This window comes from Indicator indicator, chromosome 26, assembly GCF_027791375.1.
Source record: "Indicator indicator isolate 239-I01 chromosome 26, UM_Iind_1.1, whole genome shotgun sequence".
Classification (NCBI taxonomy): Eukaryota; Metazoa; Chordata; class Aves; order Piciformes; family Indicatoridae; genus Indicator; species Indicator indicator.
This window is the reverse complement of record NC_072035.1, coordinates 1,845,694-1,859,103: the sequence shown is the minus strand read 5'-3', so window position 1 is coordinate 1,859,103 and position 13,410 is coordinate 1,845,694. Positions and strand designations below refer to the sequence as shown.

At 45.4% G+C, this 13,410-nt stretch overlaps 2 protein-coding genes across 3 annotated transcripts in view; one reads left to right on the top strand and one right to left on the bottom strand.

The window, feature by feature from the left end:
• The window catches only part of PI4KA (phosphatidylinositol 4-kinase alpha), a 62,924-nt gene extending 59,546 nt beyond the window's left edge, over positions 1-3,378 (bottom strand). Inside the window, exon 1 of the mRNA XM_054392729.1 lies at positions 3,163-3,378. Within this exon, the coding sequence (XP_054248704.1) occupies positions 3,163-3,378 (216 nt within the window). The remainder of the gene's footprint in view (positions 1-3,162) is intronic.
• A 462-nt stretch (positions 3,379-3,840) lies between these two features.
• SNAP29 (synaptosome associated protein 29) lies at positions 3,841-12,455 on the top strand. Of its 2 annotated transcripts, none has more exons than XM_054392486.1 (5): positions 3,841-4,098; positions 5,143-5,339; positions 6,062-6,147; positions 6,925-7,029; positions 8,225-12,455. In XM_054392486.1, the coding sequence occupies exons 1-5, from the start codon at positions 3,877-3,879 to the stop codon at positions 8,380-8,382; spliced, it is 768 nt and encodes a 255-aa protein (XP_054248461.1). In that variant the 5' UTR covers positions 3,841-3,876; the 3' UTR covers positions 8,383-12,455. The 2 variants fall into 2 exon arrangements, with proteins under 2 accessions (XP_054248461.1, XP_054248459.1); XM_054392484.1 differs by having other exon boundaries at positions 3,877-4,098; positions 6,946-7,029.
• Positions 12,456-13,410: the final 955 nt, after the last annotated feature.

The following is a 13,410-nucleotide window of genomic DNA, read 5'->3' as shown; positions in this document are numbered from 1 at the left end:
GGGGTTGGACTGGATGATCTCTGGAGGTCCCTTCAAACCCCCTAATATTCTGTGACTGTCACAGCTCAGGAGAATTTCTGAAACCCTTCAGTGCACCACATTTACAGAGCTCATTCTTGCATCCCTGGTACCACAAAGCCTTCCTTCAACTAATTCATTGGGCATTTTGGGTGTGCAGGCACACCATATTTACTCTATTCCTGGCAACAAAAATAAACAGATGGATCACAGTATATCAGAGGCTGGAAAGGACCTCAAGAGATCATTGAGTCCAACCCCCTGCCAAAGCAGGATCACTTAGGGGAGTCCGCACAGGAACGCATCCAGATAGGTTTTGAAAGTCTCCAGAGGAGGAGACTCCACAACCCCCCTGGGCAGCCTGTTCCAGTGCTGTCACCCTCACTGTAAAGAAGTTTCTCCTCATGTTGAGGTGAAATCTTCTATGTTCTAGTTTGAACCCAGTGTTCTTTGTCTTATCACTGTGAACCACCAAAAAGAGCCTGGCCCCCTCCACTTGACACCCACCCCTCACATATTTATAGGTATTGATGAGATTCCCTCTCAGTCTCCTCTTCTCAAGACTAAACAGCCCCAGGGATCTCAGTCTCTGCTCATAGGGGAGATGCTCAAGTCCCCTAATCATCCTCATGGTTTTCCGTTGGATTCTCTCCAGCAGGTCTCTGTCTCTCTTGAACTGGGGAGCCCAAAACTGGACGCAGTATTCCAGGGCAGAGTAGAGAGGTTGAAGAACTTCCCTAGACCTGCTGGACACACCTTTCTTGATGCATCCCAGGATCCCATTGGCTCTCCTGGCCACAAGAGTACATTGTTCTTCCACCCGTATTCCAAGGTCTTTCTCTGTGGAGCTGCTTTCCAGCAGGGCAGCCCCTAACCTGTACTGGTGCATGCTGTTATTCCTGCCCAGATGTAGGACCCTGTGCTTGTTCTTACTAAACTTCATGAGGTTTGCCTGCGCCCAGCTCTCCAGGTCACGTTGGATGGCTGCACAGCCTGGCGGGGTGTCAGCCAACCCCCCCAGTTTTGTATCATCAGAACTTGCTGAGGGTACTCTCAATCCCCTCATCCAGGTTGCTGATAAAGATATTGAACAAAACTGGACCCCGTACTGATCCCTCAGGGACACCACTTGCCACAGGCCTCCAAGTTGATCCTGTGCAATTGATGACGACCCTCTGAACTCTGTTGTGAAGCCAATTTTCAATCCACCTCACTGACCAGCCATCTATGCCACATCTCCTGAGCTTTTCTATGGTGGACAGAGCTTTAGTTACAGCTGCACCAATGCCCTCTTCACATACATCACTGAACAATAAACAGTTACCTAGCTGAGTAACTTTTGCTCAAATCCTTTTAACACCATAGATTCAGTTGACAAAACTATTATTTCCTCACTACTTAACTACTGCTTCAGTCCATACCCAACAAACACATCTAAAGAATGTCTCAAAACTCCCACTTTGTTTTCCTATGGAACTGTTAAGAAAGGGAAAATGCATCAAGCACATTGTCTTTTCATAAATCACCTTGATGTTAATAAATATTACCTAAAAACATGGGTCATAATACATCGCCACGTCTGACTGACCCATGTTCCAGTGTCAAGTTACTTCCTATTTAGATAACTCCATAAACACCCTGCCTTGAAATTTCTAAACCATGAAACTATTTCCCTAGAGGATTAGAAGACTTTACTGGATTGCTCAGTGGAATTTAAGATTCTGGTCCTTAACTGAAACACAACACAAAGAATCCTCTTAACTCAAAGAGCAGAGGAATTGGAACTTCGGAAAATAAATTCTAGCGCATGTGGCTCCACATCAAGTTCACGTTTAGAGCAATGTGAGTGAGTAACTGTAGCTAGATCAAATTGTTAATATCATTTAACTCTACTGTAGTCTCTCAAATGGAAAACAAACAAACAAATAAATAAGTAAAACTCCTTGGATATTAGTGAGGCACTAAGGCTTAAAGACATAATTCACAACTGGATATCAGACCAATGGTAGATTTCCAGAACAAGAACCAAGAAAAGAAGCCTGCAACAGCTGGCCAAGAAGCAGCACTAGTTTTGATCAGCACAGAGCTGTGCTTTTGAACAATTGAGTCATCTTTCATTACCTCATGAGGCAACCGAGATGTTTAATCACTCTGTGCTCCGAGAACCCAATGCAGCCCAGCTGCCCAGCTCTCTGCCCCACAGCAGCACATTTGGTCCCTGCCAGCAGTGGAGACAGGAGACACCCGAGAGGGGCTGCCCAGTCGAAGCTCCCCTGTCTGGTTTTACATCCTTAGAGGTTCATTTCAACTAGGCACATTCTACCTTGAGCTGACCGCATCTCTTGGATTTAACCAGACATGTGAAATAAAGCAACTAGCTCTAATTAGGCTCAGTCTAATCATGCCTACAAGATTACGTTCCACAAACTTCAGGGCTGCGCAGCCGCTGTGAGGTCCCACGGTGGGAGGGCTGCTCCGAGGGCACCGGCCACGGCCACTGTGCCAACGTGCCCTGTTACGATGGCATTTTTGGGTCAGGATGGGCCATGCTAGCCCAGAAGCTCCCATGCACTCGGCTGGGGCGAGAGCCCGCTCCCAGTGCCCCAGGACGGCTCCCCGCTGAGGGGTTCAGCATCCTCTGGACACAGGCAGGTGTGTCAGGCCTGGCCTCCCACGGGCACAGCCCCGCGGGGCCAAGCACGAACCCACCTGCGGGCACTCACACTGGCTCTGACTTGCTTCTCAGAGGTCCCCACGCACAACAGGGCTAAGTGAGGTGGCCCAGACACCTCCACCTCACGCACGGCCATGACCCACCACCCGCCTCATCCAAGCGTTACAAGCACTCTCTAGAGGAAGGGTCCCACAGCCCCCGCCACGGCACCCATGATGCCGACCCTTCCACGAAGGCTCCACTCTTGTGACGTACACACAACCAGTCCCCCGCTCCCCTCCCCCCGCATGACGCCTCTGTGCCCCACACACGCGTCTCCCACGCGTGACGGCCTCGGAGACCCGACAGAAACAGCCCTTACAGCCACAACCCTCCACGCGTGACACTACCACAGTCTCCCCCCCCAGACGCAGTCCCCACGAGAGAAGACCCCGCTCACTCTCCTCGGAGCCGTGCCGGACGCCCCTCACCTTCTCTAGTGGGGCCGGGCTCTGCACCGCCAGCGACCGCGCCAACGACAGCACCGTGTTAAAGTAAAAGCCGCGGGTGGTGCCGGCGCCGCTCCCTCGCCCCGCGCTCGCGGAGGGAACCGCGGCTGCAGTCGCCGCGGTAGTGGTCGCCGCCGCGGCCGCCGTTGCAGCCGTCGCAGCGGCAGCCGCTGCCGCCGCGACAGCCGCAGCCGCCATGTTGTACGGGAACAGAGAAGACCGTCCGGCTGCCGCTAGCCCGCCCGCCCCTCCGCGCCTCGCGAAATCACCACTTCCCGCGGGATCGCGGGACGCCAATCGCGCTGCAAAGATGGCGGCGCGCGCGGCGGCTTAGCCGCCGGCGGGATCTCCGCCCTTCCTCTTACTGGTTCCCGTCCCCTCTCCCTGCCGCAATGCTCTACGAGCGATCTTGCTTAGCCTAGCCCAGCCCAGCCACCGCCCCGGTCCCTCCCACCCGATCCTGTAGGGCGCTCCGCGTTCGCCCCGCCCGGCGACGGGGGAGGCGCCGGTGCTTCCGCCCGGTATCGGTCTGTGGGCGGAAGCAACGGAGCGGATCTGGCAGGGATTCGGGGACAAGCGGCGGGGGAGGCCAGACTCGGTCTTGCGTGGCCTCTGTGAAGAGCTGGGGTTGAAGGCGCCGCTTTCCTGAGGCGCTTACCGCGGACGCTTCCGTCACTGCCCGCTGTCGGCGGCACGATGTCGGCCCAAGCGAGGAGCTACAACCCCTTCGCCGAGGATGACGAGGAGGAGGAGGTGTCGTCGTGGTCGGCGAGGGGCAGCGGTGAGGCGGGTGTCGGCGATCGGCAGCGGTACCTGCAACAGGAGGTGCTGCGTCGCTCCGCCGCTACCGTCGACAGCACCACCCGCTCCCTCTCGCTCCTCTACGAGTCCGAGCAGATCGGCGTGGCCGCCTCGGAGGTGGGTGGCGGCCCCGCGGGGCAGCGCAGATCTGGGGTGCGGGGGAGATGGAGTGAACAGAGACCGGAACCGTGTAGCGCCGAGGGGCTGCCCTGGGCCCCCGCCTCCAGGCGGGGAGTGGCCGGCTTAAACATGAAGGGAGGCATTTTGGGGGTGGTTGGTTGCCTGGTTTGTTTCCCCGAAAGTGGCCCGAAACTCGGGGATTTAGAGTTACTCAGTGTGTCGGGGACAACATCCCTCTGTGATACTGCAGCCTGATTTTCTATGTGCAGACGGTTTGGCTTTCGATGGAAGAAAATCGCAGTTAGATCCTCTCTACCGGTGTAATACCGAGTCTAGAAATCGGTTGCTTTTTCAGCTGCGTTTGGCGAATCTTAGCCTTATTAATGGCGTTAATGCCTGCTTTTCAGCAGTTCCCTTGGTTAGACAACAACAATAAAGAGCCAACTTTGGATTGTTTGTGATCTGCTCTCTTAATCCCCATTAATCATTTCCTTCATTCTTCTGGCCTCCTTTCAGAACAGACTTTACTCAGAGGCATCGCGCACAAAGGTCTTGTCCTCTGTGTCACCTGCTAATAGGATGTTTCCTTGAATGTCAGTAATGTGGTTACCTAAATTAACCCAAGGGCATCCACAGGCTGCATGCAGCAGGTGCTTATGCTGAAGATGGCTCTTGGTGGCACTTCTGCAAACTTGTGAACTTGTGATTTGTTTATCCAGAACAGCACAAATGAGGAACCAGGAATTTAGGCTTAACACAGGGCTTGAATTGTCTGTGTTTGCTGTTTTATTGAGGCAGGGGGGCAGGGGAAGAACATTCACCTAGAATTCCCAAGAGTTTGGAGAGAATATGAGCACAAATTCTTTGATTTGCACCAGTGTTAGCTGCAGGCAGAATCCATCTTTCCATTGCTGTGGAATAGTGGTTATGCTGCTGAAGGGGAAAAATAAATAATTTGTATGTATTAATGTTTTTGCATCTTGCACTGTTAATGCTCATCTTGGCTTGACTGGCCTCTCTTTTTCTGTCGTTATCTGTTAGGAGCTGGTTCGTCAAGGAGAGGCACTGAAGCGCACAGAACAGATGGTAGATAAAATGGAGCAGGACTTGAAGACTAGTCAGAGGCACATAAATAGCATTAAGAGTGTTTGGGGGGGCTTAGTAAACTACTTCAAAGCCAAACCTCCAGAGACCAAGTTAGAACAGAATGGAAGCCCTGAATATTCTGCTAACAGCAGGTAAGTAAAGGAAACATTTTCCATGGGACTTCTTGCCTGACAGCATCTCTGAAATGCCACCAAAAAACCCCAGAACTTCATTCTGTCCAGCAAACTCCTGACAGGATGTCTGGCTCCCTTTTACTGAGAAAAACAATGCTACTTTTGTTTTTGTGTGTGGCAATAACTTTTTATTTGTGGGACATTAATTCCAACAATTCCACAGAATGACACAAGTAATTCTTCAGAGTCTTCTGAATTACTAGACTCCCTTCAGTCTTACCAGGAAATTCTTATTTGTAGCATTGCCAAGCTTTCAGTTAAATATTATCTGTATTTCTCTAGCTTCCATTAAAAGACGTAAAATAAAACCAACTGCTGTGAACTTGCTGTGTCTTGCAGTACTTGTGTCTCTTCAGCTGAGAAATTCATGTCAAGCCTGGTAATGCTTCATGGGCTGATTTCCTCCTTCCCATCCTGCTCCATCTATCACTAGAGGAAAGGAGTAGGTTGCCTCCAAGAAGATAGAGTTTTGGTTTTGATGTCAAAGTTTCCATGAGCTATTTTCAGCACTAAAGCAACCACTTCTGCTTTCACTGAAGGCAGATACCAATGTTATGGGTCAGAACTAACAAATTTGTGGGGATTTTTTGTATAAACTTGATAGCTGTTCTTGTTTAACAGATTCAGAATGAGGCCTGCTGTCCATAGGAATGATTTCTTTCCATTCTCTTTATTACCAGATTAAAAGAAGCAATGCTGTCTAGTAAAGAACAAGAGTCAAAATACCAGGAAAGCCATCCCAATTTAAGGAAGCTGGATAATTCAGGTTTGCTAACTTTATTTTACACTGAATGTCTGCCATCAGCTTGGGGCAAACGTGCCTTTGTGGCTTTCAATTCTAGGGGATTGTTGCCCCTGAGACTCTTATACCCATATTGAAGACTTTTTTTTTTTTTTTTTAGCTCAGATACAGACTTTATTTTAGCTGTTTTGGGGGTGGGGGGTCATGCAATACTCATAAAGACCTTTAAAGCATCCAGTGCTTCTGTTTGCACAGAGTATAGCCAAGAATCCATGCAGTGTGAAGGCAGCCTTACTGAACTCACTACTTGCAAGGAAGCAGACTGGGTTTGGTTTTCTGTGAAGTAAGAGCTGGGTATCTTTAGAGTTGTAGTTCTGTAAGTAAAGAAATGCTTTTTGGTAGCACTGGTCTCCATTCCACTCCACATAACACAAACAGTCTGTCCAAGAGAAAGAACTTTCTGGTGGCTTGACCTGAAGACACCAACTGCTGGTAGAAGTTACCCACCTGCCTGCTTTGTTGCTTGCATGGCTGTTTTTTTTTTTTTTTTCTCACAGCTACCTCGTGGAACTACAAAAGGCAGCCCAAAAAATGGAAAAATTGTAGCTTAATAGCTGTTCACCTTGAGAGGTGTTCTACAGATAGTGATGTTGGGATGCTTTTGATAATTCTGCTAAAAGGTTATGTGATTACAGGACAGCAGTGGTTAGATGAATTTTTTAATAGGCCTTCTAAAAGTTTAAAGCCTCTTCTTGCTAGCTCTTTTATTATATAATATTCTGTATTTCAAACTCTCAACAGACAATGATTTTGGCAAAGCAGATTTAGGTTCCTCAGTGCAGAGGGATTCCTACCTGAAGAACCAACATCTGCGAGCTTACCACCAGAAAATTGATAACAACTTAGGTGAGTGAGAAGACTGAAGCTGTCTGATGGGAAACCATTTTCAGTTTTTGGTTCATAAGGCAGAGAAAATTACTAAGTAATATATTGCCAACAAACACCCTTTTTTTTAGTTAATATGTGAAATTTGATATGTATTTTTAAAATTAAATAAAATTTTGAAATTATATCTTTCGTTAAACCCCAAACTGCTTGGATTCTGCATTTCAAAGCTATCTACGTGGCAGAATCCAAACTTCTGATTCAAACATGCATCATTTCAAGCTGTGGGATGTCTGTGGGGCAACTATTTGCAAATATTAGTAACATATCTTAGAAATGCATTTCAGGTGAAACTAGCTAGAAATAAAGTGGTTGAGATACCTGAAATAGTATAAATCTCCTGAGAAACTGTTGGCAACAATGCTTCAACTCTTCTGCAACATGCTTGTGCCCTTAAAAACAGATAGATTTTGTGTTGATCATGCAATAAAATAGTTTCCTTGCAGGCAAATTAGAAAATCTGGAAATGGGATTTTTTTTTTCATCTAGGTTAAGTATCTTAACTGCTTAAATCTTCAGTGTGTTGACAATATGCCTGAAAGAAGTTTAAAGGAAAACAAGTGAAGTAGTGTTGCACAGCCTAGAGAAAACTGCAGGGGGACCTTAGAGCTGCCTTCCAATACCGACAGGAAGGCTGGAAAGGGACTTTTCATGAGGGTGTCTAGCAGAAGGACAAAGGGTAATGGTTTGAAGCTGAGGGAGGGCAGGGTTAGACTGCTTAGGAAGCTCTTCAGTATGAGGGTGGTGAGACTCTGGAATAGGCTGCCCAGGGAGGTTGTGGATGCCTCCTCCCTGGGGGTGTTCAAGGCCAGGTTGGATGAGACCTTGGGAGGGAGGTTGCAGTGGATGATCACTGAGGTCCCTTCCAACCTGAGCCATTCTGTGATAATACAGTAGAAACGTTTAAATATCAGTGCTTCCATTTGTGAAGAAGAACACTCAGGCTGGAGCAATCACAGGATCACAGGATGTTAGGGGATGGAAGGGACCTGGAGATCATCAAGTCCAACCTCCCTGCCAGAGCAGGACTATAGAATCTAGTGCAGATCACAACTATCATTTTCTAACCTGGGGTTTTGGAGAAGAGAGAGAACCCTAATGGTGTCCATGTAACAATACTGCTTTGATTCCTTATGACCCCTCTCTTCACTGACAGAGGAGATGTCTTCTGGACTGAGTCGTCTGAAAAACCTGGCTCTTGGTCTGCAGACAGAACTAGACGAGCAGGATGATGTGCTGGATCGGCTGACCAGGAAAGTAGAGACACTGGATGTCAACATTAAAAGCACTGATAAAAAAGTCCGACAGCTTTAGAGGATTTGCAGACATCCTCTTGTCCAGCCTCAGTTCTCAGAGGTCTTCTCTCAACCAAGTCCGTTTAAAAAGTCATGGACAGTATTACTGCTTTTTTTTTTTTTCCTCTGAAATGTTATTGACTTTATTGTCATTAAAATGCATAACCCTAGGCACAGCATAACACCTTCAACTTCTTCTAACGTACAGTGAGTAAAAGCTGCCAGCACCTGGCAACTGCTGTGGTGCTGGAAGCCCTGTGCTCAGCTGTGTAACTGTGGGGCACATGCAGGGAGGAATTTGTGATCTACAGAGCTTCAATGTCCTTGATTAGAAAAGCAACCACATTTTTACCTCTGTTTTGAGGAGGGGGCAGGGGGAACGGAATGTACTGCTAATTGTGTTTACCTGCAGATATTTTAAATGCTGAAGAAATGCTGATTTCCAGCTGTAAACATCATATGGAGTGAGCATTCTCTGGTGTCTCTGGAGCTATAAAACACCAAGGGTGTCATGCAATAATGATAATACCCTGTGCATGTTCCTTTTCCTCAGATGATTTTAAGCCAAATGGTTGAGCCACAAATTGTGGGTTTTATGTGTGGGTCACTAAGTGCTATTGCCTTTACAGTACTCACTAAAGAGCTCAATGTCTGCAAGAAAATATTGACTGACAGTGACCCAAAAAATTGGGGTAACAAACCCAGGACTTAAATGTCTCTGCTCTTAAAGATTCTTTTGTGGAAATTGTCACCATCTTTTTTATTTTCTACCCCTTCTTGGCTTGTTCACTTAAGTGGCCAAACAGACCATAGTAGATTGGGGTTTATTTTAACATTTACTTCCAAAGTGACTGAGGGTTAAGCAGATGCTGTGTTGGCCTAGGTGGCTGCTTTTAAGCCACTCAACTGTGTGTGGTTCACACACTTTTGCTTTAGCTCAAGGGGTATGGAAAAATTCCTGCAAATAAAGAAAAGCTCCAAATGGGTTTGGAGGTTCCCAGATAGAAACTGAGCCTTCTGATTAGTTTTATTCTTCTGTAAGTATCTCTGCAGAACAAAATCATTACAACTCTGCTCCAGCCTAACAAGAGAACAATGAGAACTTGGGGTCTGCCTTGAAGTTCTTTTGGTTTGGAGAGGCTGAGGGAGCTGTGTCAGTACTGCAACACTCCCTATCCCAAATGGCAATGAGTGGCTGGGAGGAGATCCTTGGTTTTTTAAGCTGGTGCCACATTATCTTATGAGTTAAATGAATACCTTAGTGTTTAGGGCTGTCAAGCTTGTATCCTTCATTCACACCCTCTGCTTTTTCTCTTTTTTTTCAAGGGATTTGTTACCTCCAGCTCACTTGCTACAAAGCACACCCACTTGTTGAGGAGATAAAAGTTGAGCCTTTTCTGTTTTACTGTGTCTGCTGAAAATTCACATGGAGAGGAAGAAATCACTGCTTGGACATAGAGTTACAGGAAAAAAATATTCCTGGAATTTCTAGCAAGGTAGAAATGTGAATTAGATTTTATTAAGAGCCTTTATTTGCTTTTTAATTTTCACTTTGTGTCATTTCCCACTCATTTGGAGCCATAAAAAACCCTTATCCATGTATCATCTAACTTTTTGAGTGTAGCCCATGATTAATTCTCTCTTTATCTCATAGAATTTTTATGAATTACAGGATTTGATGTCACCAGATGATTGATATTTCTTTAGTAAATGATAAAATCATCAGCGTTCAAAATGTTAACTACCTTAGTGAAGGAAAACTGGAATTTTGATATGCTTGGTTTAGTTTCTTAGTTGTCTTTCTGCTTTTATGAAAAAGTTTTGTGTTTTCCTTAAGGCCAGTGCTGGTAAAGGCTTGCACCTTAGAAAGGATACAGAAATTCTCTCCACAACAGAGAACATCAAAAAACTGCAAAGTAATTAACTACACTTCTTCAGTGTGAAATCTGTCTTCACCTGTATGCAACTATTTCACAACTACATTTTTTCCAAGTTAAAACTTTGGATGAATGCTGAGGCTTTCTCCATGAAGTTAGGCCAGCAGAGGGAAAATGCAGCTGGAGGATCTAGCTGTGTTATGTGTAATAAGTGTGGAACTTGAATCCAAGCAAAAAATGAGTTGTGTAGTGTGCTGCCTCTCTGATGGAAGCTATTCCATTGCTTCAACCTCCATGTTTTCACAAGACAAACTCAACATTTTGGTCAATTGTTTGGTTTTATCAGCCTTATGAAATGTGTACTGCATCCTGAATATCTCTGATGCCTTTAAAAACACAAGCAGGGAAGGGGAATTTAAAAAAAAACTAAAAAGCTCTATTTCTGCTTTGAGAATCTTGTGATCCAAGCAGCCCAGAAAAGCAGGATCTCAGCCAGTGAAATCAGTGGAAATCAGACAGAGGTCTAACTTCCCCTCTCTCCTGAGAGTCCCAGTCACTGTCTCAGTGATGTATGTCTGTCCTTGTGCCTTCCTGTTCTAATATATCTGAGGGCTGGGTGTCAGGAGGGAGGGTCCAGGCTCTGCTCAGTTGCACCCTGGGACATGACAAGGGGCAATGGATATAAACTACAGCACAGGAGGTTCCACCTCAACATGAAGATAAACTTCTTCACTGTGAGGGTGACAGAGCACTGGAACAGGTTCCCCAGAGACGTTGTGGAGTCTCCTCCTCTGGAGACTTTCAAGACTCATCTGGATGCATTCCTGTGCTGGATTCTATGGTCCTGTTCTGGCAGGGGCAGGTTGGACTTGATGATCTTTGGCAGTCCCTTCCAACTCCTAACATCCTGTGATGCTGTGATTTTTGGTTTGAGTTTATTGAGGTTTTTTTTAATGGCCTTGTTTTAAAGGATTATTTCCCACCCTGGATTTCTTTTGTGGGGAATAAAAGTTTGTGCATAATTGAGTTTCTGCTACCAACTGAATTCCCTTTCAGCTTTCATACAGATGCTTTATGCTGATAAAGAACCTGAGTCTAAGTAACATGAGACAAAGCTCTTTTGTAACAGTGATGCATTTTTGTGCTTCCTGCAAAGGCGAAATTTAAAGGAAGAAAACCCTACATCATTTTGCATGTCTTATGACGGACTTACTTCAGTAGCTTTTCTTACTGCTTCCTCAGATCAGAGTTTTATTTCTTGGATAACACTGAAAAAAACCTGTGTAAGGTATAGGAATTTCAGAAGAAACTGAAATTGCATTCAAATGCTAGCTTGAAGTTAAAAGTTTCTGCCTAAATACACATGTTGGCATAGAAATCAGTGTCCTTGCAGGAAAATAGCACTGCTTAAGTTTATTCTTACTGGCTTGAGTAAAAGTTTAATGTTAGGGTCAGAAGAAGATAGTAACAAAAAAAAAATTAAAATTTTTAAGTCTTCTTGATAAGAGACTTCAAAGTCTTCTTTAGAAAAGATTTTTCTCGCATCTCAAAAAATTTGCTAATAACTTTTGAAGTTGGGAAGTAGCAGATCCCTTAGAACAGATATAAAACATACTCTGAAAACAGCAAGGAAAAAAACCCCAAACAAATGGGAAGGACCAGTGTCTGACTAGCAGATTCCTAGGTGTATTTGATTTTTACATCTCCTGAGCACTGAATTAAATATTGTACTGAATGTCATGTAGCTGAATTTTATGATGCACTATGAAGATTTTGTTGCTGTGCTGAACTCTCACTTGGGACACTGGATGGTGTCCAGGTTGGCTTTCATGTGTGAAATTCATCTGCAGTATTTTGCTACCTGGTAGGTTTTGTGCAGTGATGTCGTTTGTTAAATGGTGAAAGAGGAAATACTTCCCAACCACTCTGCCTTCTGAACAAACTGATTTTTTGGTAGGCATTTTTACAAGCATAATATCATATCAAAGAGATGTGTTCATTTTGACTTGGAAATACATGGGGCTTGAGTTCCAGAATCACAGGCAGGGATTATTTGTGTCTATGCCTTTTTTTAAATAGTATGTTAATTCTGTGCCACTTTTTATATAAGACAAACTGAAAGAGCTTTTTCTTTTACTGAAACACTAAAGTGGACTGCAGTTCACCAGCTTAGGAGATTGAACACAATGAGTGTTGAATGGTAAGATGATCTATAATAAAGGTACTTAACTGTTGATGCAGTTTTCCCATTTATTTCCACAAATTCTTTGGTTACTACTTCCTTAGACAATTCTTCAAAAAAGGACTTGGCAATGCTGGTGGAGAAGCTGGACATGAGCCAACAGTGTGCACTCGCAGCCCAGAAGGCAAATGGCATCCTGGGCTGCATCAAAAGCAATGTGGCTAGCAGAATGGCAAAGGATGAAAAGAAATGCTGTGTTATTTGGAGAAAAAGATAAATAAAAGGTGAGAAATCGGGGCAGCTGTTAAAAGCAGACAGCTGTTACCTATCCATGGGAACCTCCCTCCCAGAGAAACAGATCGGTTAAGTTGCTGAACTCAAGGAATCTGCGTGACCTACATATGCCCAATAAGCCCAGTACCAGGGAAACCCAGCAGCCAGCCTCAGCTGGAAGAACCTCAGTGCACATGAAGGCAGCACTCTGGGAACACTGAAGATGGAAGGATATGGGCTGAGTGTTGCCATGCTGCAGTTTATAATGGCACTGGGTTTATGGATTCTCCAGAAGTCACATTCCTGACTTTTTCCTTCCAGAGCATTCTGGTTTCTTGCATTCCATTCTCTTACCGACAGAGCCATCTAGTGGGTGAGACACCGATGGCAGAAAGACCTTCTGACGTCTCACACCAATGCACACAGCACATGGACCTTCAAAGCAGCCTGCAGCAAACCAGCCTATCAGTCAGTCTAGTCAGTCCTCCACCTGTGGCTTCCTTCCTTTTCCACAGAGGAGAAGGAGCCTTCTTTTCTTTTTGGAGGCTTTACAGAAAAAGAAAAAAGAGCTTTGAGGGCTTGGAAGTAGCAGATACTTCTGGAAAAACAAAACACACACACACACAAAAAAAAACAACAAAAAAAAAAAAAAAAAAACAAACAAAAAAAAAAAAAACCAAGCTATGGCAATCCTCACCATTGGTTTCCTTGAGAG

What these genes read in the sequence shown, in the direction of transcription:
- SNAP29 (XM_054392486.1), top strand. Translation starts at nt 3,877, where the DNA reads ATGTCGGCCCAAGCGAGGAGCTACAACCCCTTCGCCGAGGATGACGAG. An exon ending in GAATATTCTGCTAACAGCAG is followed by an intron (nt 5,340 to 6,061) that starts GTAAGTAAAGGA and finishes CTTTATTACCAG; the next exon opens with ATTAAAAGAAGCAATGCTGT. An exon ending in AAGGAAGCTGGATAATTCAG is followed by an intron (nt 6,148 to 6,924) that starts GTTTGCTAACTT and finishes AACTCTCAACAG; the next exon opens with ACAATGATTTTGGCAAAGCA.